We start from the raw sequence: 23979 nt of genomic DNA, 5'->3' as shown, positions 1-23979 counted from the left end.
GCATTAAAATGAATGTGCAAACAATAGTTGAAATATGGATCCAGCTGTATTGTAATTCCTACCCTACTGGCTGACTGGAGAAATATTATCCAGTGAATCTATCCTGTAAAGTAACTGTTAGCGGAAGTGGCAACCTGTAGGGCTAGTGTTCATGCCTGTGTGTATGTTTATGTATATGTTTGTGTGTGTGGTGTGTGTCTTTTCTGACACAGTTATACATAAGTATGCTGTTTGTTACACCTTGCAAGTAATATTTAAATCAAACAAAAATACTGTGTTCCTCTATTATCTTTATTCATTAGGAAAGAGGTGACATCTTTTAAAGAAATTTTGCAACTTTGTGCAATATATGGTAGTTAAAGGAATATTTATTTATTTATTATTACTACTACTACTTAGTAGTGGTTCTCAGGTGTCTTGAGAAAGTTTTATGTCACAGTTCCAAATTCCTGCAGATAATCTTCCTCCAAATATTCAGATTTAACCCAATAATTATTTGGTCGGATCATATTTAACAGCTAAACAAGGTGTTAGGTGTTAAAACTGAATTTCAAAAAACAAGCATTGATAATGTCAGAGATGCAGACACTCATTTACTTTATTAATCTTATTTCCTAGAAGTTAATGTTAGGGTAAATCCTTATTGAATAAACCAGACATTTCCCCAAAAAGTTTGCAAATGAAAAGGACTGTTAAGGGGCCATCATTACCCATCATGATATTTTAAGAGCTGTTTTTACTGCTATTTGTTGCAAGTGAATAATTTTCCATATTATATATTACCCCAACATATGCTGAGAGCATTTTCTGAAATGTTTCTTTCACAAGCCTCTACATCAAATCCAAAAGCAATTTACACAGATGAAACTAATCAATACCTTATGTATGTTAACCATATATGTATGTTGGCTTTTGTGGAAGTGGGAGGAATTGAGAAATGGTTCAATGTCTGTTGCTTTATTCTCATGTCTTACCCTAGACTCTGTCAGTATATATAGGAAAAAATGGGGAGCATCTGATTTTTTTTTTTATTTTTTTTCCTCTAATAACTTCCTCACATACTAAATGAAGAATAGGCCTCAAAGTGATTGTTTTCCCTAAAGAAAGAAGTTTGTGGGAAGACTGCAGCCCTCAACTTCCAAGCTTTATAGCTGCTGTGGAAAATGAAAAATTACTTTTTCCCCAACTAATTAAAGACATTTTCTAGGGAAAGAAGAGCTCCCTTCAGTGTCATGTTTTACTTTTTTTTTCCTTGTAATACAAGTTCTCTTTCAAGATCTCATGATCTTGTTTGTATATGTGAAATTCATTGAAAGGCCAAGTTAGAGATGGAATTTTGCACAATATAATACACCTGCTTTAGAACTATGTTTAGAACTATGTTTAGAACTATGGAAATAGTTTGTAAACGTAGCTTTCTGGTTGGGATTATATTCTTGCATTTCCTTGTTCCTGCTGTGATTGCTTTTGATGTTTTAGGAGCAAGAGTTAATCTGTTAGGCACCCTTTTGACCCATTCATTTTCTCAGTAAGAAGTAGGGAACTGCAACAAGGAGAAAACAAGATGGTCAGTGAAGCCAGAGGGATAAGAGACATCAGAAGGCAAGCCAATGCTGGTATGTGCCAGGTTTGTTTTTGGTAAGCTTTGCCCCATGGCTGGTTCAGCTCCATGGGAATCTGAGGCTTTGGAGAAGTGTTGGTGGAGCAAAGGTTCTGCTGTTTTATCTTTACTTGTAGTCCTGCTAACATGGAGGGCCAGGATCACAGAGTGTCTTGAGGGCAATTGAGTGCCAAACTAGGTGAAATGGTTAGCTTCATGTACTTGCTAGCTCTTGTGTAGTCTGGCCCAGCCTGTAAAACTTTCTCTGCTCCAATCCAGACTAGAATCTGAGGTATGAGAAGAAAGGGATATCTGCTATAAGCAGGGAAAGAACTAAGAGCCTGGACTGAGATTAGGAGCTGCATTAAACTTAGCTACAAATTATAAGTGAGGAGAAGAGGGGCCAAGATGGGGAAGTATGTTCCTCGCTTTTGTTCCTTCCCCTTGCTACCAGCTGGTGTTCTTGCTGGTCGTAGGAGAACAGCAAGAGGCTGAAGAGAGGCAAGCAGATGTCTCTATGTCAGGCAAACGCTCCTTTAAAAGACAAAAGACAAATATTGTGGTTGGTTATAAGGTGTGGATGGTGTGTAACTTTCTGCTTGGTGTTTATTTATCACCTACACTGTGACAGCTCTTTGGGAAATGAGCTCAGGAACACCTTGTTCTCCCTGGGGCACTCTGCTGCCATCTGCTGAAGTACAGTTGTGTACCTTGCAGCAATGTTGGTTTTGAAAGGAAAAGATCTTGCTGAGTCCTGAAAATGTTTAATAGTTTATGCAGTCTTAGCCATTGTTTTAAAGTGAACACAACTTTACTTTTTTGGTCTATATACTGTTTTCCAGTTAGTCTCTAAATGAAGCAGATCCTTCTCCTGGATCGGTCTCCTAGTATAGAAGAATGTCTGTTGTTCCCTTAGAACACAGAAGAGATGCTTTGTTCTCCCCACTTCTCGTTTTCTGATTAACCCTCAGGAAGTGCTTCGAAACAAAATTGGCCACTTTCACTTTCTTACTTTTTTATTATGTATGCTGTCGCTTAAATTTTTCCTGGCAGATAGTATTCTAATCCAGCTGGGAGACTGGTATTTCAGTTAGCAGCTGGTCTTACGAGCAGGGCTTTTTGTGCAAAAGGATTTTCATGGAAAATCATTTTAGTAAATGGGCCTGCCGTTATTCTAGGCAATGTAAGGACATGAGCCTACAAGGAGCACAAGCTCTCTGCCTATTTTTATGCTTTGTAGAATCTGGGGATTCTGCCTCATTTTCGTATCAGTGCCATGGTGCAACCAAGTAGAGCTGAATTTGCAGTGTTTTCTTTTTTGCATGAATCTAGGATATTCTGAGTCAGTGCGAATACCTGTTGGAATAGCTTCCATCTGTGTACACAAGAGACTGACTTGAAGCGCAACTGGGTGACTGTGGCTAAAACTGGAACAAACTCTTAATGCAGCCAGTGCCAAGGGAGTCTTTTCATCTTTTAAAATAATTTTAAATTGCCCTCTTTTTGCAGTTGAAGAAAGGTAGATGTACCCATGCCCTTCTAACATCTGCTTTCTAATCCTTGGATCAAAATGAATTGTCCTTGTGTTATAGTTTAAAGCAGAACAATGAATTTTGCAGTCGCTGCACAAAAGAACCCAGTCATAGCCCTCAGAAGAGATGGCTGGCTCCCTTCTTTAGCTGGGAAGGGCATTCAAAGGCAATGGAGGTGCTTTGCACTGAGAACTGCATTGTTAAATCAAGGGAAAGAAATTCCAAGCCTCTCCTTGGGCTTCTTTGTCCCCCTCTTCTCTTTGCCAAGTTCTTGCTCTCCTGGATTCAGCTGAGCTAACTTACTGCACAAAATCATACACAGAATCCCTCTGCCTGCATCCTGGCTTCCTACAGAGGAAAACCACTGAATGGAATTTCTCTATAGAGGTTTAGTTTTTTCTTAGGCTAACAGTTGTTTTACAAATATCTGTAAGTGCTCTGCGAAGAATTTGCATTATTCCCAGTTGAGTACAAAAACCTGTGCTATTTTTACTGTTTCTTCCCTTTGATCAGAAAATGTTGGTATGATAGACAGGTATTCTCCACTTTTCCTCAAGAAGGTTACCTCTTGGAGCTTTTCCTTCCACGTGCACAGCTTTGTTCTGCTGTGGCATTTTTTAAATGAACTGAGTGCTGCTGAAGGCATTTGATTTACAAACCAGGAGATTGGAGCCATCTTAAGGGTCAAACTCAAACCCTCTGAATCTGTACAAGGGGTTATTTCATTTGACCTCAGTGGGATTTTTGGAATAGTGCTTTGTATGAGAAGGGGCTGCCTGATCTCAGAGATGCAAGTGAATTATTTCAGTATGAAGCAGGTAGACTTAATGTTTGAAGGAAGTCAGTAATGCAAAGGCTTGTAAGCTGGTTTCTTTTGAGCACTATGTGATGCTTTCTCTATAGCATAGCCTCAGGTTCTGTGGTTCACTTAGTCTACCATCTCTCCAGGGAAATAATTGATGTAAATTTTGGCAGGAAGAGCACAGGTACTAGGGCTAAGGTCCACCGCTTTCTTTTCAGTCTCCAGAAGTTTAAGCTGAGGATCTGTTGATTTAAGAAAACTATTCTGACACACAGACCTTTCCACCACAAAGTCTGAATTCAGTTTTGTCTTGCTCATTTACAGGGATAATACACTACTGTAAGGTCTCTGTAGCCCTAAGATGCTTATGAGCTGAAAAATGTGCTGCAAATAAAACAGCTTTTTCTTTAAATTCTCATCATGCTCAGTAGGTGGGATAAAGGCCTATTACCTCACATTTTCTCCATGCTATTTACTCCCTTAACAAAAGGATGAAGTTGTTAGCTACTGTGTCTAACTTTTTGCATCTGAAATCCTGTCTTCAATGTTAATAGCACTCTCTTTGCAATCTTCCTCTGTCCAGAAAAGAATGTTGTTTCTTTTATTCTGGTACAAATTGTCTTGCCTCCTACTATTATTATTGAAACTGAATGCAGTCCTAGGAATTTGTTGCTCCTTGGCTTTGTCAAGTACATTTGTTTGTAAGTTACTTTGAACCAAAGCTTCTAAAGCACTTCCTTTGAAAGTCTGGCCAATACTTGCCATTTTGCAGTCTGGGTGAGACTGAGGGAGTAGAGAGAGTGAGATAGCTTGTCCAAAGGCAGAGTCAGGAAAAGTTCCTATCTCTCCTTTGATTTTGTTCCAACTAACCCATGCTGCTTCCATGATTTCAGGATTGGTCTATGCACAAACGGTTTACAAATGATAAATGTAGCCCGCTAAAGGGCAATAGCAGAAATATCCCCACAACCCAGGGAGCAAGTCTTAGTCCCTTTTGGACACACTTTATTCATTTGTGCCTTGAGAAAATTTGCCCCTCATTTCATTCCTGAAATTCTACTCACTACATGGCCATGACTGACTGCTGAGCTGCTGACTGGGGTCAAGACCATGTCTCTTTGGTAATGTGAGGTCAAGCCAGCACAGATACTTCTGTGAGCTGTAGCTCCAAATTGACATTTAAGTAAAATATTCCATTTTCCTTGCCAGCTGGAGCAAGCCCTTGTTTTCAGCTCATTTGGTATTCAGCACACCATGGATTTTTCTAGGAATACCAGGAGATGCTGATTGCAAGGGGCTGCCTCATAGTAAGAGGGAGACTGCTTGGGCACTAAAGAACATTCTTGCTCTCCCACTCCTTGGAGAATGTTGCTCCCTGCTACAGCATATACAATCCTATTTCGTGCATGACGCACTGAAAAGGGTAAGTTTTAACTGCTATTCCCACAGGAACCAGGCAGGAATGCTTTTTTTTCCAGTTGTGAGATGAAGGGATGAATATGTGAGAGTGCTTTTTTTTGAATAATAGCTATATGAGGACTTGCTAATTCTTTTCACATGGGTCATCAAGGAACCAAAATGCAGTAAATCACATTCAGCTGTGTGCACACTACATCCCCTCTCTATGGTCTGGACTTGGCCTGGCACCCTAGAAAGGAAGTATTGCCCTGAGCCACTGGAAACAATATGATAGATTCTTTCTCTGTCTCTATCCTCCCCATCCCCTGATGTCGACCTCCCAGATCAGGACAAGGGAAGCTAATGAGAGCAGTTTGTTGCAATGCTGACTAATATGTACTTATTCTGGGAATAAACAGGAGGTGCTTTGCTTTCATGAGGGGTGAGATTCATTTTTGGATAGTCAGACAGCTGTAGGTCTAGCACTAATGGTTGTTCTCCATGTAGCCCCTCCTAGCATGAGTATGGATATGTTGTAAGAGATTGCTCTTGAGTCTTCTGGGGGGCTGGAATAAAGCAGTGCCGGTGTGCTTGCTGGCCTGCTGCTGCTCCGGAGCTAACTTTCCTCTTAAATGTGCCAAATGTAGCAGAGAGATCCATTTGGAAATAGCACTGAAAGTGAAATTTAATGATGTAACAGTGCTGACTAAAGGGGAGGAGGGAAATACCAAGAATAATCCATGGAAATAAGAAAATGGTTATTTTGTCAGCTAAAACCTACCCTTAGGAATGCAGCCACGTACTGTGTGTTATATTGCAACTATGCTTTACAACTAAGCATCACAGCAATTAAGGTTGAAAAGAGGAAAGAGAGGCTGAGGTGATTTAACAAGTGTATTGTGTTGTGCAAATGATCCAATCCTTTATGCTCTACAGAGTCTCTAGTTAACCACTGTGGATTTTTATGAAACACTCATTCCCTTCTGATAGCTGTTTAGAGACTACTTTTTCATGTAACATTTATTGTATGCTTACAAGATCTCAGGATATGCATCCCTGATTCCTTGCATAGAAAAACCTAGCTTCCTACAAAGGAGACCTAGGTCCTGGTGACTGCTGCTAATGGCAGGAAGACAAACCAAAGTCGGTTCTGTCCCCTGCCTTCCTCTCCTATTCCCTATTACACCATATGGCTTCCCTCAAACTCTAATGTGTTCCATTGCATTTAGACACTGTGTGGAAGGGAAGGCAGGAACGTTTTTCTCTCCAAATATAGTCAGACTGACAATTCTAGCTGTAGTCCAAACCAAATATCCGGACTTGAGAACTTGAGGCCTCCAATATTCTTCAGAGTTCTGAAGTCACAACGCTTCTCTGCCCTTGTATGAAAGCAGTCCTTGCAGGGGCTCAGACTGTCTGATAAAACACAGACAATATTTTCAACTATTGGAAGAGCCAGAAATAAAACCTTAGAATTTTGACTACCCTCTTGTCCTTGGCGCTTGGGCTTGCGCCCTAGGCAACACAGGCTCCTAGAAATGAGCCTTGGGAGTTATCTGAAACATCTGAAAGGGGCTTAAATTCTGGGAAGTGCTATGACTCTGAGGCCAGTGAGGGCTGCATCTGAGAGGCCTTTGAGCCCGGGTATCTTTTGGGAAAGCCATGACATTCTTAACGCTGGGCACGTAACAGGGATAAAATGTCAATGGATGTGCACACTGTTAGTCTTCATAATCCTTAAAATATCTACAGAAGAGAGCTGTGCTTGAAATTTAACGAGCACACTATTAACAGACTAAGTAGATCACCTGAACTTTTTCCTCTTTACCAGTGGCTACACCTGAGAATTCCAGCCAGAGCTTGGGCACCAATGAATCCACATGTACAGTGACTTTCTCAGAAGCATTGTCAGTGTGCACAAGGTTAAGTTCATGCATCTCTCTCGACTCCACAAACTTTGTTTGTAGATTTTGAATACCCCAGCATAAGAGCTTTCCTCGTCTGACCCTGCAACAAGTGAAATTTGTCTTGGCATTACTGCTGAACTGGTTTCTGATGAAATATTTGGCTTAAATTTTAAGTTTCAAAAGCATTCAGCAGCCAATGGCTTAGTGAAGCTGCACTCATAGACACTGAATCTTTATGTGGATGGGCACAGTGCACTGCCTGCAGATGCAAGGGAAAAGGAACTATCTGCTTTCGAAGAACCCTGTTCTGTCACTTCTAATCTACCTAGACAACCTGCTTTCTACCTTGGTGAAGAAGCAGGACCCTAAATGGTACAGAGGTCATGAATTCTCTGCAGCTAAAGATGCCCATTCATCCACCACATGTGGCACAAAAAGGGAAATGGCTAACACACAAATACAGAATACTGTAGCTCCTGTGGAAAACAGCTTGGCTGTGCTAAACTTCAGTAGCTGCATGAATAAGCATTCAGAAACAATGACATCCTCAAGAATGTGCCTTTACTAAAGCTCTAGATCCCAATTTTTTTTGTGTGTGTGTGGGGGGGTGGAATCTGGGCCAGGATATATATTCCACAAAAACTTTTACTTTCTTTACACTGAGATAAAGGAAACTCTCAGGTTCCTCAGGCTATGTGGTTGTGTGAGTTCTAACTTCATGTTTTAAACTTAGGTGGCTGTAGTCATCTTCAGAAACAGTAAGGCACTAGCTGGCTGCTTGGAAGACCTAATTTTCGGTTCCTGCTCTGCAAGACTTCGTGCCTGATCTCAAGGAAGTCTTTTATCCTATGCAGTGCTGTGCTTCTCAGCCTGTAAGATGCAGGTAATAGCACTGCCCTACCTTTGAGGCTGATGTGAGGATAAATGCTCTGAGAGGCTGTGAGATACTCAGACACGCCGGTAAAGAGGAGAGGGTGTCCGTATGAGTGGATAAGATAACAGTTAAAATCTTTTTCAGACACTGATGACTCTTAGAAGCCCTGTGAAGGGCAGATGCACTTAGTGTTGTTATGCAGTTGCACAGCTGAAATTTAATGTTCTTTCAGCAGTGCATTTACAGTTTTTTTCTTTTGTGCCAATACTACTTTAGTGGAAAAGAGCTTTTGGCCAAAGTTTTCAATCCCTATTCCAAGGCAGCTTTTTATTTCAAGACTCCCCTCCTCAATCAGTCTTTCTGCGAATGTGTTCTTGTCTACAGACTCTGACAGCAACTTTTTCAAGTGGCTTAAGACATTGCTAAGTGTAACAATGTATTGTTGCTTGGTTCTCATTTTATACTGTGGTCTACAGCTTAAACCACAAATGGAGGTGGGTTTGCTCTAGTCTTTGGGGCTCTGAACAAAGCAGTTGTTCAGAGTGCCTGTGCCTCATCTTTCATTCTGCCAGCTGTGTTACTGAGGAAGGAGGCCTAACTGCCCATAGAAAGTTGCTGCTAATAGCTGAGATGAGCTAATGTCTTAAACTACTGTAGCTGACTGCTTTGGCCTGTAGGAGTTAGAGCCCTGTCTCGTCTCCTTGCTTCTTGCTCTTTCTCTTCCTCCTAGTTCCAGTTTCCCTCTGTAATTCTGCCCGTAGCTTCCTTCCATGTTGCTCCTTATTCTGTCTCCCCTGGCATCACTCAACAATTTCTGCTGCACTTTGTCCGGTCTCTACGGGAAGCACATTGTTTCTGCTGGGGGAGCTTTGTGAAAATTGAAAAAGAAAAATGTTTGTGAAACTATATATTGATTCTTCGGTCATATTTATTTTGAGCTATTTAAAAGCTGTAGGTAAGCTTTAGTTTGAAATGCATGAAACTTCCAAAGTGTCATAAATTTCATTATGAACTAGGAAAAAAAAAATTCAAGTGAGACCATTTTTCATTATTTGAGGTGCAAGAAGTTTCTGATTTTCAAAGGCTTCAAATATCCATTAGGAATGTTTCATACTAACTGGTAACAGAGCTAACCCCTCCTCGTTATTTGCTTGTGAAATTAGGGGATTGCTCAAAATTCCCTTTTCTTCTGTCTGATCAGAGCTGTTTAGCTAAGGGCACCCCAGCTCAACAGCACTGGGATCCAGTGCTCAGCAGCCAGACAAAAAAGTCCAGCCAGTTCTGAATACCTCAGCATTTCTGTGTAAGCTTTTTTAAAAGCCCTGAATGACTTCACGTCCACAGCTGGAGATGCCTAATTGCTTAAGCTAAGCTGACCACTTTCCTTCTCCAAATCAATGATTTTGGGGTGCTCAAGCTGAGGTACCCAAAACCAGCATGATTCTGAAAATACTTTTGTTTGCCTTTCTCAGCATGATAACCCCGTACTGAGTAGCCCCCAAGTTCTGTTGGGATTTGCAGGAGTTGCTTGCCAAGTTTCATGGAGGAGGGAGTTGATTTTTACTTTTATCTGAGCTTGTAAATTCCCTGACCAAAATCTCCTGAACAGAGAAGCCCTGCCTGTTCTAGCACAGCATCTCATTTTTCATTCTACTCTTGAAGACAGCCTCGGACAAATGACAGCTCTTCAAACATTAAGCATCCCTACATGAAGCATTCCAAGGGTGTGATGCTGGCTTTTGGATTCCTTTTACTGCCCCCTCCCCCCAACTTTTTCATTACATAAAGCTGACAACTGCAGATTTGTCCTCTGTTGATATACAGCCAGTTAAAGAAAGGAGTTCATGTCCATCCCAGCTTGTTTCACTTTGCTGTTTTTCCTCCGCCAGCCCAAATTTCAGCTCCAGTAATATGATACCACTTGGCAGAGGTTAAGAGAATCTTTGGCACATTGGAAAGAGGCTTAATGTAAAGTCTACTTTTTTTTTTTTTTAAGAGCTTTTTGAAACTCTAGCATTTCAGCACAACTTTGACAGTAACTGCAGGACTCCTCACAAATGTTCCAGATGCAACTGTGAGCAAAAGGATTACCAATGAATGCATTCTGTGAAGTAAATGTCTTAGCGTTTCTCATCTCTCTCTAAAAAGCATTAAAGAACAACATGGATCCAATAGAACAATTTTCTGCAAACAGAAAGAAGAGCTTCCTCCCAGCAGACAAGAAAAAAAACAATGGTTATAGATCTATTGTGGGATTTTTATGCATCTTCCCTGTGGTGGCTTTGTTGGCTATTGTGGGAGACCCAGCTGGAGCTGCAGCTCAGAAGAGTCAGGTAGGGGAAGGATCTATTTCTTAGATGCTTGGAAGGGGAGTGGGGATATCAAGTGTGTGTGTGTGTATGCTTTTTAGAAGACTGGTAAACTCGGGGAGCAAGCTAAACAATTTGAAAATAACCGTTAAGGCAACAAGATCTATTTGTGTCTTATCTGAGTCCCTTTTTGCAAAGGACCTTAAAGGGAAATGAAGTGTCTTAAGTAGAACCAGGTCGTTAGAGATAAGCCTGCAGCTTGCAGACAACTAAATGGTGAAGGTACAAAAGCTTTGGACTGTTTTGCTTCAGAGCTTTGGCTATCCTCCTAAGTACCTCTGCTTTCCTAGACTAGTATGATGTGGCATGCAAATATTCTGGTTTCCTTAGCAGCTGAGCTTTCCTAGGAACTCCAGAGGCAGGGCTCTTGGTATAAAATCCAAAATGGGAGTTAATGCTGGACCTACAGAAACTATTAGCTGATGTTAGCTCTATTTCAAGGTCTATCCATTAGCAAGATATGCTGGGGCAAATTGGGATTCAGTGGGAACTAGAGCAAGGCTCTGGGACTCCCAAAAGCTGATCGTAATTTTACTGCTATGTTAAACCATGAAAAATAATCTTCTCTAAATCCTTACATCCTCTCCTGCTGTTTGTGCTTATGATGATCCTGGCAATAGCATCCCTGGTCTGCATCATGTACTCAGGGCTCTTATTAAAATGGTTGTAAGTCATAGAGTTATGTTACTATTTAATCTGAGAGATGAACTGCATGGCCAGGGGAGAGAAAGAGAGAAGAAAGAGCTACAGTCGTTACAACTCAACAGTCATTACAACTCAATGAAGTAAATTAATGGAGGCCAAACAGACAAGCAGGCTGACTGCACAGGGTAAATACTGTAAACTGGGATGTTGACCAATATCTGCCTTCATGGTGCTTTGCATATGTTGGTCTCTCTTGCAATAGTTAAAGTTGAAACAAATGTCCTTTTCCTAATACGTTCCAAGCTTTGTGAATATTCAAGACCCTCCCCACTTCCTCCTGGGAGTGGCTGACCTCTACTCCAGTTCTGAATATTCTCACAGTCTTGGCTACTGGGTCTTTAACATGTAGACAGATTCTTTAATACAAATTATACTGCATATTTTTTATCTAGATCATTCTCATTTCAGTCAGAACCTTAAATCTGGCTAGAGCGTATATGTGGTGCCCAATTGTTCAAGTCATTTTTGCAACATGTTCTTAATTAAAAGCATCCTGTTGCATCAGTTGTAGGCAGAACAAAGTCTACAGAAAAATGGAGACTGAGCAGGATGTTTGAGCGAGAGAGCTCAGCCCTCAGACACAGGTTTCAGTGATTTCTGTTGGGCCTGTGTCACCCTTACCTTGTTTTATATTTTGAGGATAAGCTCACTGGGGACATTTAATTTTCCCCTTTGCTCGTTCAGCGCCTATGACGTTAGGGTTTTAAGCTCAATGGGTATAAAAAAAGACGATCGTTTTTCCCTGTAGGGACTACAAGAGAGAGAAGTCAGCAGGCTCTTTCTGTCCATCTAATTTTCCGTTCCTGATACCCCAGAGCTTCAGGATTTCACCCTGTGCTTGTGTAATTTAATGGCCCAGTGGCAGAGGAGGCAGAATGGGCGGAGTGCCCATTACTCAGCCTGTGCAGCCCATGGCTCTGTATGTTATCATAAAGTGGAAATGGCAGCAGTTGGGCTGTGAATTACAGAGGCCAGAAAGTAAACGTGCTGCCTGTCTTGCTAGCTTTGCTAAGAAGCAGGAGCATTTATCATAAGGATAGACAGCTACCTAAAGGTGTTAAATGTTACGTTATCTCATCATAAGTTATCAAGTCTCCTGTGTCAGAGCCCCATAGACTGACTGAGAATTCACGATCCTAACAATCATAGACTATTCCTGAACAATGCCAGAATGAATATGTGATCAGCCCCAATACTGACAAGAGATCACAATGAAAACATAAAGGCAAAACATAAGCAGATAGGATTTGCCTAATTCTACCCTCCTTGGAAGAACTGCAAAAAAGGGAAAATAACTTATTATCCTATAAGTATGATGTAGTCTTCTCCAGGCTCCTTTTACAGCTGCAAGAGATGGTTTATACTTCACTGGCTAGCAGATCCTCTACGATGTCAGCACTGCTGAAAAGGATAGGAAATTTTCCTTTTGTATCAAGGGAAAATAGCATTCTCAGAGTAGAATCAGAGGTAAAAGCCACTGGAGGTGAAGGGAGAGAGACAAAAGTCGGTGTATTTGCATCACATGAGCCTTTGGGAAGAAGGGGCTAGGCCTTGAACAGTGAAGGTGTCAAGAAGTATAGGTTCCTAAGCCAGATCCCTTAGTACAGCGAAGTAAGGGACAAACATTAAAGGGAAAAGTGATCCTGTATGTGCTTTCAGGAGCAAATCAGCATCTGAAGCCTCCCAGGAATGTGATCAAACTGCCTGCTAAAAGCTAACAGATGTGGAGTGGCACACATCAGTTTTGCAGCTGAGAAGATAAAGCAGTGGCTAACATTTCTCTGTCTTATAGGTGAGGCTGCATGGCCCTTGAATTCCTTACATTGAAAGGATCTAGTGATTTCAAATCATTGGTCAAACCCATAGCTGAGCTCGAAGAAGACTGAAAGGCTATCTTCCTAGAAAAGAAAGATAATGAAGTTAGAACAAGGTAGAAGCTCGTATGCCTCACGGACAAGAGCAAGAGAGACTGATTTCCTGTTAGGAGGGTCTCTCAGTCTTTTACCAGCCATGACTAGCTATAGTCACGGAGAGATGCTAGTGATCTGAGCAGTTGTTCCTTCTGGATTTTAGTACTTTCTTGTCATTGACTTACTGTGAGACCAAGGATATGCTGTTTTGCCTCTCAGAGCCTCAGCTCTTCCCTAAGTAAAACGCAGACAGCCCTTGTCTTCTGTAGAATGTGCTGTGAGGCTTAACAAACTCATTCTGGTGCAGCTTTAGTAACATTGCCACTATACATATCACTTATTAAGTGTCTTGTTGCCTCTGGAGCAAAGATGACCCAGAGACATTCAATGTCTTAGTTCTGACAAGGTGGGGCAGAACAGATAGACAAGAGGTTCTGGAGAACCACATTGGGTGCCAAGCTTCTCTCTCCACTACTCAGGACTAAAAGGCTTTTGTAGTTTCAGTCAGTTTTGTAGTTCAGTAACAGTCAGGCCTGTTTTGGAATTTGAGGTCTTTTACTGTATGACTACTTTAAGTGAACTTCAGGGTTTCCAGGGCTCCAATTTATTTTGAAGGCATTTCAGATCCATAGTCCAGCTTTATAAAGAGCTCTCAGCACAAAGGGATGCCTGTTTAACTCACATGTCCAGTATTTCATTTTTTCTGTGGTTAAGCTGGAGAGCAATAGCAAAGTGAAAAGGAAATGAGAACTTTCCAGGAAGAGTTGCAGCACTCACTTTGGCCAGAAGCCTGTTGAGGCCTCATTTCTTTGCTCCATCTGTGCTGCGCTCTAGGAGGAGAGAGGACTGACTGCACTGTCCTATCCTAGAATTATGTGGCAGTTCAAGGGAGCCTACAGCACAGATCCTCTGTGATCCAGCGTTGTGGAGTGCTGCTCCCTTCCTTTTCTTGCATGTCTGATCTAAATAATGCTCCAATAAGTCCTTGCAGTTACACCCTCTTTTCTTCCCTTTTGGTTTTGTTCGCTACCCTCAGAGCAGGCATACTCTGCAAAGTACTGACCAGCTGATGCTGTCTCCTGGACACCCATAAGGGAGGACTAGTTGTGCTCCCCAGCTTTCGAATGCCCCATACCTGGTAGTTTTTCTTTTACACTGTTCAACCCTACATTCTCTCCCATCTCTTTTAACCTCCTGTTTTGTCTTTTAAGGAAGATGCTACATCACCTGGTCTTTATGGAGTGAATGCCTCTCCTTTGCACAGTCCAACTTTCCCACCTTCACCTCCAGCACGGAGAAAACGATACACAATCACACCAGGGCACTTGAAATGGGACCACTTCAACTTGACGTACAAGTATGGACATGTCTTAGCCTAAGAGTTGTCTCTCTCTAAGTGACTTTGGGGTCTGAGGTTTTTCTGCTATGGATATGGGTACGAGCCGTATGGATATTGCTAATCTGGTTGTTAGTGAGTGGCTAGCTGAGAATCTGAATGGAATCTAGGATGTTTTTCTACCTATGCTACATTCATCACCTCAGCTGTGGATCATGAGCAGTAGCCTCACTGCATTAGAAGCTAGTAGCACTGGTGATACCATCCAAATTGCCTGCATGCTGAGAACGCTTATGGCAAATCTCTAGTTGCTCAGGGATATGTTCAGGCTTCGCACAGACAGGCTTCCCAGAGCTGGGGGCTTCCCTCAGAGGGTAGTGAATTGAATACCAGCTCTGTCATGCTGGTATTTTAAAAAGAGGTCCATATGAACCTGAATCATCGTTAAGGGAAATTGCTGTTGAAAGGTTCCGTGATTTCAGGAGGATTGAGCTCTGTTAGTGGTGAATGCTCTTAGGAATCTTTTTCTCTCTGTTGCTTTAAGGAAAGGACGCCAATTCTCAGATTGCTAACAAACAAACAGTGAAAAGCCGTTGGCAATTTTAGGATGAGTGAATCTGGATGAGACTCGCTAGCATGAGTTAACCCTAGTATTTATAGATGTTTCTGCCCATGAAAATGGCTATCCAGAATGCTGATTTCCAACTGGGTATACCACTCCCCCTCCCCAAGCAACCGCAGCATTTCTACAGTATTATAGAGTTATAGACCAATCAGATTTTGACAGGAGAGACCTATGTAAATGTGCAGTGCTAGTACTACTTTCCACAAGCAGACTGTTCAGAGCCAAATTTGATGGCATCCCATGGCTTTTCACATTTAACTGTTTCTCATTGCTGTCTGGCTCTACTGCTACAGCTGTCATAAGGCAGTGTCAAATCCTGTTTGGTGCTCAGCCTTAGAACAGCACTCTTCCTGATGTCAACAGTGCTGAACAGCCCCTGAAACTCTCTGTGCAATTGGCTATAGTGGCAGCATCCTGGAAAGAGGCTTCATTGGGAAACTATTTAAATGCAGGTTGCTGAATGTTTTTCAGGAGAGCCAGCATGAGCTCAGACAGAACAAGGTCCAGGGAGTCCTCGTGGAACCAGTTTGATTAGATGAGCACTGCCCGATGGACTCAGACTGTCCTGGTAAACCCCAGGCTTGCAGGAGCCTGGTAAATCTCAGGCTGTTAGAAGCCCTGGAGTTTGCCTGAAGAAGCCTGTTGTTCACCACCTGGCCAACAGCGCCACATGCCTTCTGGGGAACACAGGAGCCAAATCAGTGTTTGTTCAATGTGTTATATGATAACAAAGATCCATTTAATATGACCCCCCATAACTCCAGTGTCTTCTGACTTTAAAGTACAACAAACCCCAAACTGACCTCTCAAAGGCGCAGCAACCACTAACTGTTAAACAGCAGTAGTTTGAATGGCATGTCATATTGGATTTCTGGAAACACTTAAAAGTGTCCTTCTGGCAGCAGAAATGTGTTGCAGCTTCTGCTTTGCATTAGGGTGAAGATATCATTATGGAGCTGTGAGGGTCTTTCTCTGGGAAGCTGACCCAGACTGTGACTGAAATGGATGGGAAAGTTTTCTTACACCAACAAACAGGAAAGGAAGGTATTTAGAGCTATGTTTGCAGTGGGTTAGCCTGAGACAGTGGAGGATGGGGGAGTAGGGTGGGAAAGAGGGGGGATGGACAGCAGCAGTTGCTTCAGTCTGAGAACTCTCTTCTAATCCCTTTCTCCTCCACAGAAGCAAGATGGGGAGAGTATTTCAAGATCTCTAAGTCCAGGCTGATGCTGCCTGCCCCCCATCTAGCCCTGCAGTTGCCTCTATTCACTAGGTAGCAGTTCTACCATCAGTCACACAAGTGTCTCATAACTGTCACCTGCCTCATGTGTGCACTGTGTTGTGGTTGTTGCCTTGTCCACTGGGTGATGCTTCAATGTTGACCAGTAAATCTACGCTTCCTGCTGGACCAGGGCTGAGTTCTTCCTGTAAGCCCAAATAATCAGTGGGTGGCATGAACCTGCCTCCTTTGCACTGAGCAGAGACCGTGCATCTCTTTAAAATCATCCCAAACAGGCTAAGCTTCATAATAGTCTTAATTGTCCAGTTATCTATTCATTAACAACCTGACTTGATATGAAACCTTCTGCTCCCTTTAGGATGTGCTGGAATGAAGGGAGAACAAACAGTATAGCTTTTTAAAAGAAAAAAAAAAAAGCAAGTTTCTAGGATCTATCTGTATAGCTCTATGGTACAAACAGTGGTTCTGCCATCCTACACTAGTGGTTTTCTTACAGTGCAGCTGTATGTATTCCTGTGGCCTAACAAAAAAAAAACTTTAGTCTCTCTCCCAAGGGATGGGACTTTTCAAAGTATTTTTTTACTTGTTTTACTATCAAACCTTTGATATCCTTCAGAGCCCTCTTTCAAAAGCTCTGCCTGAGAGTATTATAATTCAGTGTTTGCACACTGAATTATATTACATATATTGCATTTATCCTGAGCGATGTGAATAGGAATTACTTAATCTGCTGCTGAAATGCGCTGCTTCCTCTTCTAATAATGCTGTACAGCAGATTGGGGCTAATTTAGGAGAAAAGTGTTTTTCTAAGAGAACCTTGTCTAAAATTATGTGCTTGAGGTAGGAGAAAAGCTGTAGTCCAGAACATGGGATTGTAAAGAATATCAGTAATATCTTAGTCCTTGGGGGGATTTTCATAAATATTCTTCATTATACAATCCAAGCTATCTCTGTTTGGAACCTGTTAGAGTGAAAGGAAAGACTTCATTGTCTGCTGCAGCCTTGAGAGCCTTGAGCTAATGCTTGGGGAGGGAATAGTATCTTCCTAAAATTCTTCTCTGTCTCAACAGAATCCTGTCCTTCCCAAGAAACCTCATAAATGCCAGTGATACACGCAAGGGACTAGCAGCTGCATTCCGAATGTGGAGTGAAGTTTCACCATTCAGCTTCAGAGAAGTGCCACGTCATATAGCTAGTGATTTGAAAATAGGTAAGAGCACATGGGGTCCTGCACTTAACAGGATGCTGTTGCGTATGTCAGCTCCACGAGGGACTTTTAGATTTTTCAGTATATGACCCAGGAGTTCAGAGGCAGGAGATACTCCTCCTTTGCTGTGCAGACTCAGCAGGGACTCTTGGACAAGGATCTGGCCATCATCTGCCTTTAGTCAGGTACAGAAACTACTTTTAGTTTTTGTGGGGTTAATAGCAGAATTAACACTTCCTCTGAATCTTGCAGCTGAGAAACTTTAGATGTTTGTGAATTAATCCTCAAAACCTGCCACTGGGACAGGATTATCTCTGTTCCACAGATGGGGAAACTGAATATTGAAAGGTGAAGTGACTTGCCCAAGGTCACAGAGAGCCAGAGATTCCAATCTGTTTATGGATTAAGTCTCCCTTCTGTTGATCATGTTGAAACACCACTTTTTCTCTCTTCTCCCCTTCCTTCTGCCCCCATAGCACTATGCAGGCTTACTGGTTACTTCATGAGTCTCTCAGGCCTAGAAAAACAGTAATGCTGAGGTGCTATCATCTGTTCAGTCTCAACCCCAGATGTAAATTCTTCTTGTGATTTGTGGCCTGTGAGAAATAATTATTTCCTGCGCAGATTGCAGCAATATTGAGACAACCAGTAGATTTTCCATTGTTTCGCAACATGTTCTTCAAGCTACTCTTACGTGCTTTTAAGTGGTGTCATGCGATATGCCGTCCCAGGGGCTTGTCCTGCTGCCACATGTGAACTCTAGGTGGCCCCATTCCAGTGGGCGTAGGCTGCATTGTGTTGCTACCTGACCTAAGACAAGGATGGCAAGCATCTATATCTGTAAGGATGTCTGTTCATCTACATTTAACATGGTAGTACATAATACATCTTAGGGCTATAGTCTCACTGCCCAACTCCTATTTAAAAAAAAAAAAAAAAAAGTTTCCACATGATGTTGCAAAAAGAGCTCAGCATTCCTTTCTGACAGGCAGACTCTTTTGTGTCTGTTGGAGACAGCTCTAAATCCAGGGTCACCACAAGGCTGAGACAAGTTTGCATCACTTAATCCTCATTAATGACAACTGCTTTGCATTTATTTTTCCTTTCGTACCTCTGTGGAGTGGAAAATACATGGGACACCATAAGAAGAGATTTATTAGTAAACCACAAGTTTACAGACGGCTGTGTTCTGGATGGGCTTACACTGCTAGGTACACTAAATTTGCTTCCTTTTTCACAGGTTTCTACTCTATCAATCACACAGACTGTTTGGAGTCTCTTATTCACCACTGCTTTGATGGAACAACAGGTGAACTTGCCCATGCATTCTTTCCACCCAATGGGGAAATCCATTTTGATGACCATGAATATTGGATATTGGGGAATACCCGGTTCAGCTGGAAAAAAGGTAATACATGTTTCAGGGAGCACATAATGCCTGTAGGATTTAGATTTTTGTCCTTTTTCTGGTTTACCTAGTATTGGAAAGAGATAACAGAAACAGCTGTGCTTTTTCTGTAGTTCTGGAGTTTTGCTGCTCTTGCTATAATGTGACTGAATTGCTGTCAAGGACTGTGTTTGTTGGCAATTCCAGCTGTTTCTGATAATTCAGTGGACTCCAGCCACATACTCAATAATTAGGGCTGGCTTTGGCCCAAGCAGCTGCATCTCTGGGAAGGGCCATGTTATGTTGCTTTGACTTGCAGCCATGGCTGTTTACATTTTCATTTTCCTGGGTCAGTAGTCCATTTCAGGTTTGTGGGTACCTTAAAGAAAACATCTGTGTTACTTATGGCTTGGGGATTGGGGGGGGGGGGGATGGGTGTGTGTTTTAAGTGATATCAAAACTAACCTTAAATTAAAAGCAGATGGTCCCTGACTAACTAGCAAACTCAGTTCATATTATATGACCAACTTTGTATTTTTTTAAAAGTAGGGTATTTCGCTGTTCATCAAATAAAAAGAGAGGTGGAGAAATTCAGAATGGCCTAGAAGGCCCACCGCCCCCCCTTGCTTTCCAAAGCACAGCAACAAATAAGAACATGGGATGAAGGTCAGGGAAGGCCGATTTTAAAGCAAGAATGTCAGTGTCTATTAAGAAAATAACTGGTCAATGTGTATTTTGTAAAATATTCAGCTTTGAAAAGATGCCCTTCGCCATCAAACTACTAAATGGCTGCTAACTATCAATGGTAGTGTGTGTCAGTGATAATGAAGATCAGACAGCTGTAGTTTATCAATGCAGTATGGTAAAAAACTTATGTCAGCAAACCACACAGTTATCAGGGAGCAATATAGTTCCCTAGCCTGTGTTATTTTGCAGGCAGCTGCTGAAACAAGCATGGGCATTTGCAAAAGTTAATTCTTAAGTGAGGTGTGGTTTTTTTTTTGTTTTGTTTAGTTTTTTCCCAAAGACTGTGACAAAAATCAGAGACCTGACTGCCAGTTCTGCAGTTGTGCCACTGACACTCACTCTCTCTCTCTCTCTCTCTCGGTGCTGTAACGCCACTCTTTTATGTGGAGATATTTATGCAGGGATTTGCATATCCTTCAGCTACCTTTGTGAAATAGCAATAGCACTTCTGACTTCAGAAGGCCATTGGGAAGTCGTGATTATTAATCCTTGTAAAACATTGACCGCTTCTCTTCCCAAAGAAGAACAGGAACAAAGTAAACTGCAATTAATTGTTGTTCTTCCAAATCACATCAGTGCGATTTAGCCAAAAAAAAAAAAAACTTTTTAGCACCCTAGTGCTAAAATATTTATTTCCTCTGTTTATGCAGCAGGGTTAGCAAGTGTACGTCACTATGCAGTGTCAGCTGTTTTTTTTTTCATTTTTCTTCCAGGTGTTTGGCTTACAGATCTGGTACATGTAGCAGCTCATGAAATAGGACATGCCCTAGGACTTATGCACTCCCTGAACCCCAATGCCCTCATGCACATCAATGCCACGTTGACTGGGAAAAAGACCATCTCTCAAGATGAAGTCTGGGGAATTCACAGACTTTATGGTAAGGAAGGCAGAGAACAGGGTTGCGCTCTGGGCTTCTCTGTATAAAGAACATTTGACTACAATGTCAGGCAGATTATGACACGCTCTCAGGGTGTTAGTTCCTCATCTTGTGACAGGACTAAACTGTAAACCTGTAAGAATTAACAAGGAGGAATCTTAGTCCTTTTAATGCAAAGTGAAGCTAAAAGGAGGTGTGGCAGGCAGTCTGTTTCCAGAACTAGTAGCTTCAAATGAGATACATAGCAAGCTAATGTAAAAGGCTAGGATACCATACACTAAAATGGTTTATAGATTTCATGCTCCCACCTTGCAAGATTGCGCTTATGAGAGACGTTTACCTGACCCAGTGAAACCTGAAGCCCTCAGACTGCTCAAAGCAGCTACCGCAGAGACACAAGTACTGTATATGGTCTCATATGCCTATCTCATTATGCCCCAGCTCAGCAACCACCTCTGAGTGTGGACTCTTTGGGCCTCATTTTTGTACAAAAGCTCTTCCAAGAATAAAAAGCTCATTTTAGCCATGGAGGGCCCTGACTTGTTTGTATATATCTGCTCACTTCAGGTGCATGCCAGGAAGGGAGAGGCTCCCATACAGAGGAAAAGAGAGAGCAAACAGCTGTTTGGCTGGACTAGGATGTGTTAACACAGGGCAAAGTTCTCCACAGACCAAACAGGGTGTGGCACGAATCTCTCAAGCTCAGAAACAATTGCCTGCCACTCCTGAAACAGCACCTCTTGTAGGATTTAGAAAAGGCAACTTTGTGCCATCACTGGTGCAGCTCCATGAAAGGACCTGGGTATCTAGCCCACTGTTCATATAAAACTGGCATCCTGCTCTATTTATCATACACCCATCCCAGCGCTGCCATTTACACTGAACAATCTGATGTGGGCAAGGCATCACTTTGTTTCTCAGAGGGAACAATCTACCCCAATTCTGCCTAATACCTTGTCTCCTTCTGTTTTAGGATGTAAAGACAGATTATTTATGTGCCCATCATGGGCACGAAAAGGTTTCTGTGAGAAACGCAGGAAGCTGATGAAAAAGCACTGTCCATCCACCTGTGACTTCTGCTATGGTATCCTGCTTTTCTTCTGGGATTTTGGCAGGGTTTGCACAGAGAGAGGAGGTAATGTTAAGCAGTATTTGCTGTAGGGATAGACAGGATCTTAATTCCACGGTAAAGATCAGAGGATGTAAGTGACTAGCCCCACCCAGCTCTGATGAGAAGTATAGCATACCTCTGAGACAAGATCAAGCCTCAGAAATAAGCAACAGCCTTTAGGTATAAATATTTGTGGACTAGAACATTAAACTGTCCCAATCTTCTCTAGTTTAACTAAACCAATGTTGAGGAGCTTCTGAAAAAAACTACTACTCCATATGCCTCAGACTGCTTCCCTTTGGGACTGAACTGAGAAACTGAGTTGCCGAAGTGTTAAATTTGGAGATAAGAGATGCAATACAGTACCCAACGCAGTGATGGGAATGGAATAAAGCATATGAAATCTCAGGCCCAGCTGGACTTGAGCTGCTCTGGAGAAAACAAAATAAGAAAAGCATGTTATTCATCTCATTTAGTCCCTTAGTTCTATGAATCCAGATAAGGGGCTAATACAGGATCAAGGTCAAGCTACTGCAGATGCGGGATTAAGCTTCAAATACCTACTGACCTTAAGATGATGATGCACCATATAAGTAGTAGCTGTCACCAGTACAGGGGTATTTTTTAGTCCAGACTAATGTTAAAGCACAATTAGATACAAACACCTGTATTCTCTGGGATTATTCACATACCGAAGTTCTACCTCTCCAAGTATATGAAACAGTGGCAAGTTGCTTTTTATTCATCTTTGAGTTTACATGACACAAGAGTTATCTTTGCATATAAACAATGTCAAATGGTCAGCCAGAATTGCTCAGTAAGAGGCATTTTTTTTAAATTAATCCCTTTAAGGTTCCTGGGGTGATGGTGTAATTCTGTGACAGCATTTTGGGATAACTAAGGCTTGACAATGAAATATGCTAACTTTTGCCATTTAATTCTCTCAACTCCGATGGACAGAATTCCCGTTTCCAGCAATCCCCTCTACTCTGCCCCCACCAAGGACAAAAACCAAGACTGTTTCTGAAGGCAGAAACGTCACCTTCCGCTGCGGACAGAAGCTCATTCATAAAAAAGGCAAAGTTTAGTAAGTTCTCTGTCATTTATTCCAATCCTCTAGGACACTTAGCTGCTTACATACCAAAAAGGAAAAAGAATGAGGAAGCATGACAAAATATTGTGTACCTAAGAATGCAGTTTACCTTCTGGAGCATGTGACTGTCCTTTATCTGGCACTCAGTAGAAAGAGAGGGGTGAGGAAGCGCGCGCTAGCTGTGACATACGGGATGGAAGAAAGGACTGTGCAAATATTGTTTATAACATTGCAAAGCATTCAAAGCATTTAGTCTGAAAGCAGAGCTATCAGAAGTGAACAAGCTGAACTGAAAAGGATAAAATCCTGTTCACATATATAGCATAAGGACAATTCTTACCACTCGATCAAATTCCTTGGCCTATATTCTGCAAAAGATGGCAGTCTTAAATGTACCCATTCAGTTAATAATTTGTTAGCTCTTACTAACATATAAGCATGTAATTTCTGGATGTGTCTAAAGCTGCTAGATATAAGTGCTCAAGTCCATGGGTCAGTTTGGCCTGAGGGCCCAAATTCCCATTGACTTTCAGTAAGATTCCAGCTCTTACTGTTAAAGAGTTTAATAAAATAAGCTAAAGTTTTCTGTACATTTCAAGTAGCCGATGGGGATTATAACAGGGTACTAGCCACTCTGTGCTGCAATAGACTTGGTTCAAGCAAAACTTACCAGCACAGAGAAGGACCACTAACATATTGCATGATACTGGATGTTTCACAATTTAATTTCTGTTATTTTTCTTATGACAGCTGGTATAAAGATAAGGAGCTTCTGGAATACTCATATCCAGGTTACTTATCCTTAAATGATGATCACATGAGCATCATTGCAAATGCAATTAATGAAGGAACTTATACTTGTATAGTAAAGAAAAAAGAAAGAATCTTGACCACTTACTCCTGGAGGATCAGACTGAGGCACTAACAAGGGCCCTGGAATGAGAACTTCAATTATTGCTAGTTCTGTTTCAAATTCAAAAATTTTCTTTAGCATTTTGTATTTAATCTCCAGCAGTGCAATCGAACTTTTAAATCAGTTGCTTCCATAACTTGGCAAGAGAGACTCTAGGACTTCATTTTTGGAAAAAGCTTTTCCAAGTTACTTTTAATGGTTAAGAATTTATCAAGTATGTCCTGTACAGGTAGAGAATTAAAAAAAAAAAAAAAAGAAAGAAAGAAAAAAAAAATCAAGGGTCAGATTTTGCAGTTAAATGACCCAGGTCACTGCAGACTGCTGAAAAACAATAACAACCCCCCCCCC

At 41.7% G+C, this 23979-nt stretch overlaps 1 protein-coding gene across 3 annotated transcripts; it reads left to right on the top strand.

The window, feature by feature from the left end:
- Nucleotides 1–4586: 4586 nt before the first annotated feature.
- MMP23B (matrix metallopeptidase 23B) lies at nucleotides 4587–23979 on the top strand. 3 transcript variants are annotated; one of them, XM_009671572.2, is made up of 11 exons: nucleotides 10362–10446; nucleotides 12847–12979; nucleotides 14309–14454; nucleotides 15994–16102; nucleotides 16238–16328; nucleotides 17366–17505; nucleotides 18743–18910; nucleotides 20350–20514; nucleotides 21488–21598; nucleotides 22586–22712; nucleotides 23469–23979. In XM_009671572.2, the coding sequence occupies exons 4-11, from the start codon at nucleotides 16060–16062 to the stop codon at nucleotides 23641–23643; spliced, it is 1020 nt and encodes a 339-aa protein (XP_009669867.1). In that variant the 5' UTR covers nucleotides 10362–10446; nucleotides 12847–12979; nucleotides 14309–14454; nucleotides 15994–16059; the 3' UTR covers nucleotides 23644–23979. The 3 variants fall into 3 exon arrangements, with proteins under 3 accessions (XP_068772131.1, XP_009669866.1, XP_009669867.1); XM_068916030.1 differs by lacking the exons at nucleotides 12847–12979; nucleotides 15994–16102; nucleotides 16238–16328 and adding an exon at nucleotides 4587–8122 and having other exon boundaries at nucleotides 10262–10446; XM_009671571.2 differs by lacking the exons at nucleotides 12847–12979; nucleotides 15994–16102; nucleotides 16238–16328 and having other exon boundaries at nucleotides 4587–10446; nucleotides 14313–14454.

Source organism: Struthio camelus, chromosome 21 (assembly GCF_040807025.1).
Source record: "Struthio camelus isolate bStrCam1 chromosome 21, bStrCam1.hap1, whole genome shotgun sequence".
NCBI lineage: Eukaryota > Metazoa > Chordata > Aves > Struthioniformes > Struthionidae > Struthio > Struthio camelus.
Note: the sequence above shows the minus strand (reverse complement) of the source record. Positions and strands in the feature narration are given on the sequence as shown.